The sequence below is a fragment of the Hylobates moloch genome, unplaced genomic scaffold, assembly GCF_009828535.3.
Source record: "Hylobates moloch isolate HMO894 unplaced genomic scaffold, HMol_V3 SCAFFOLD_2, whole genome shotgun sequence".
In the NCBI taxonomy this organism is placed as follows: domain Eukaryota; kingdom Metazoa; phylum Chordata; class Mammalia; order Primates; family Hylobatidae; genus Hylobates; species Hylobates moloch.
The window spans coordinates 23,106,714-23,109,796 of NW_026652277.1; the positions used below are offsets into that span (position 1 = coordinate 23,106,714).

A 3,083-nucleotide genomic window follows, 5' to 3' on the forward strand; every position below is an offset into this window, starting at 1 on the left:
GTCTTAGAGCTGGGTTTTATTTTTCTGAATCTGGGTTCCAAGCAAGATTTGTACATTGCATTTGATTATTTCTCTTTAATTCTTAATCTACAACAATTTTTCTGCCTAAAAATATTTCTATGATAATGACATTTTTCCCAATAGTATTAAATAATGTTCCACATTCTTGACTTTTCTACTTTTTTCATTATTAGGTTTAGGTTAATAAAGTTTGGTGCTTTTTCACAATGGGTTTGCCGCCAGGACACAGGTGTCGTGAAAACTACCCCTAAAAGCCAAAATGGGAAAGGAAAAGACTCATATCAACATTGTCGCCATTGGACATGTAGATTCGGGCAAGTCCACCACTACTGGCCATCTGATCTATAAATGCGGTGGCATCGACAAAAGAACCATTGAAAAATTTGAGAAGGAGGCTGCTGAGATGGGAAAGGGCTCCTTCAAGTATGCCTGGGTCTTGGATAAACTGAAAGCTGAGTGTGAACGTGGTATCACCATTGATATCTCCTTGTGGAAATTTGAGACCAGCAAGTACTATGTGACTATCATTGATGCCCCAGGACACAGAGACTTCATCAAAAACATGATTACAGGGACATCTCAGGCTGACTGTGCTGTCGTGATTGTTGCTGCTGGTGTTGGTGAATTTGAAGCTGGTATCTCCAAGAATGGGCAGACCCGAGAGCGTGCCCTTCTGGCTTACACACTGGGTGTGAAACAACTAATTATTGGTGTTAACAAAATGGATTCCACTGAGCCACCCTACAGCCAGAAGAGATACGAGGAAATTGTTAAGGAAGTCAGCACTTACAGTAAGAAAATTGGCTACAACCCCGACACAGTAGCATTTGTGCCAATTTCTGGTTGGAATGGTGACAACATGCTGGAGCCAAGTGCTAACATACCTTGGTTCAAGGGATGGAAAGTCACCCGTAAGGATGGCAATGCCAGTGAAACCACACTGCTTGAGGCTCTGGACTGCATCCTACCACCAACTCGTCCAACTGACAAGCCCTTGCGCCTGCCTCTCCAGGATGTCTACAAAATTGGTGGTATTGGTACCGTTCCTGTTGGCCGAGTAGAGACTGGTGTTCTCAAACCTGGTATGGTGGTCACCTTTGCTCCAGTCAACATTACAACGGAAGTAAAATCTGTCAAAATGCACCATGAAGCTTTGAGTGAAGCTCTTCCTGGGGACAATGTGGGCTTCAATGTCAAGAATGTGTCTGTCAAGGATGTTCATTGTGGCAACGTTGCTGGTGACAGCAAAAATGATCCACCAATGGAAGCAGCTGGCTTCACTGCTCAGGTGATTATCCTGAGCCATCCAGGGCAAATAAGCGCTGGCTATGCCCCTGTATTGGATTGCCACACGGCTCACATTGCATGAAAGTTTGCTGAGCTGAAGGAAAAGATTGATCGTCGTTCTGGTAAAAAGCTGGAAGATGGTCCTAAATTCTTGAAGTCTGGTGATGCTGCCATTGTTGATATGGTTCCTGGCAAGCCCACGTGTGTTGAGAGCTTCTCAGACTATCCACCTTTGGGTCGCTTTGCTGTTCGTGATATGAGACAGACAGTTGCGGTGGGTGTCATCAAAGCAGTGGACAAGAAGGCTGCTGGAGCTGGCAAGGTCACCAAGTCTGCCCAGAAAGCTCAGAAGGCTAAATGAATATTATCCCTAATACCTGCCACCCCACTCTTAATCAGTGATGGAAGAATGGTCTCAGAACTATTTGTTTCAATTGGCCATTTAAGTTTAGTAGTAAAAGACTGGTTAATGATAACAATGCCTCGTAAAACCTTCAGAAGGAAAGGAGAATGTTTTGTGGACCACTTTGGTTTTCTTTTTTGCATGTGGCAGTTTTAAATTATTAGTTTTTAAAATCAGTACTGTTTAATGGAAACAACTTGACCAAAAATTTGTCACAGAATTTTGAGACCCATTAAAAAAGTTTAATGAGAAATAAATAAATAAATAAAGTTTGGCAAAATACTTTTATTACTGTCGAAGTAATGTTTAAAGTGAAATTTTGAATTTTCTTTGCTTGATATTATGGCTTCCCCCAAATTCTAGTGTATAGAAACTTTGGTTTAAAAAAAGTATTTATATAATAAACAGTATGGTTGTACTAGCAAATACAATATATGTTTCTTTAGTATATTTTGTTCTTTTGAGGACAGGAGATGTGTCTACAGACTTTCATTTCAAACCTAGCTTTGTAATACTGACTGTGATCCCAGCTACTCAGGAGGCTGAGGCAGGAGGATCTCTTGAGCCAGGAGGTCAGGGCTGCAGTGAGCTATGATTGGGCCACTGCACTCCATCCTGGGTGATGCCAGAGCAATAACCTATCTCTAGGAGAAAATAACAACAACAACAACAACAAACCACCAGTCATAGTGGCTCACTAATCCCAGCACTTTGGGAGACTGAGACAGGAGGATCGCTTGAGTCCAGGAATTCAAGACCAGCCTGGGCAACATAGTGAGACCCTGTCTCAAAAAATAAATCAAATTAGCCAGGCATGGTGGTGCGTGCCTGTAGTCCCAGCTACTCAAGAAGCTGAGGTGGGAGGATCATTTGAGCCAGTCAGTTGAGGCTACAGTAAGCTGTGATCACACTACTGCACTCCAGCCTGAGCGACAGAGTAAGACTCTGTCTCTAAGAAAAAATAAAAACAAAACAAAAAACCCCCAATATTTCTAATACCAAGCGAATCCAGAAAATGCTGAGTATACATAGTTCCTCACCCTTGCACACACAGTGAAAACTTGTGGGCATGTTTGTACAGCTTATCATCTGTATCATGGTGAGCCCTCACAGTCACCAAGAGTATACATGGTCAAGATTAATATCAAGTAAAGGAGTCTGCAGATAAAGAAACATGTTAGTTTATGACATTCTGATCTTAGGCAATTTTTCTTAGTTACTAAAATTGCCATAACAGTGCTTTTGAGTGTTAGTCTTCATAATTGTCTTAGTCCCTTTGGGCTGCTATAACAAAATACCATTAACTGGGTGGCTTATGAAGAACTGAAATTTATTTCTTACAGTTCTGAGGACTGGGAAGTCAAGAGACTTG

General features: G+C 41.7%; 1 protein-coding gene across 1 annotated transcript; it reads left to right on the forward strand.

Moving 5' to 3' along the window:
* The first annotated feature begins 207 nt into the window (after positions 1-207).
* Positions 208-1,859, forward strand: LOC116478631 (elongation factor 1-alpha 1-like). Its single transcript, XM_032753766.2, has one exon. It carries the CDS (start codon positions 281-283, stop codon positions 1,388-1,390), a length of 1,110 nt encoding a protein of 369 aa, XP_032609657.1. The 5' UTR covers positions 208-280; the 3' UTR covers positions 1,391-1,859.
* Positions 1,860-3,083: the final 1,224 nt, after the last annotated feature.

Coding starts and splice junctions, on each gene's coding strand:
- LOC116478631 (XM_032753766.2), top strand. CDS start 281: ATGGGAAAGGAAAAGACTCATATCAACATTGTCGCCATTGGACATGTA.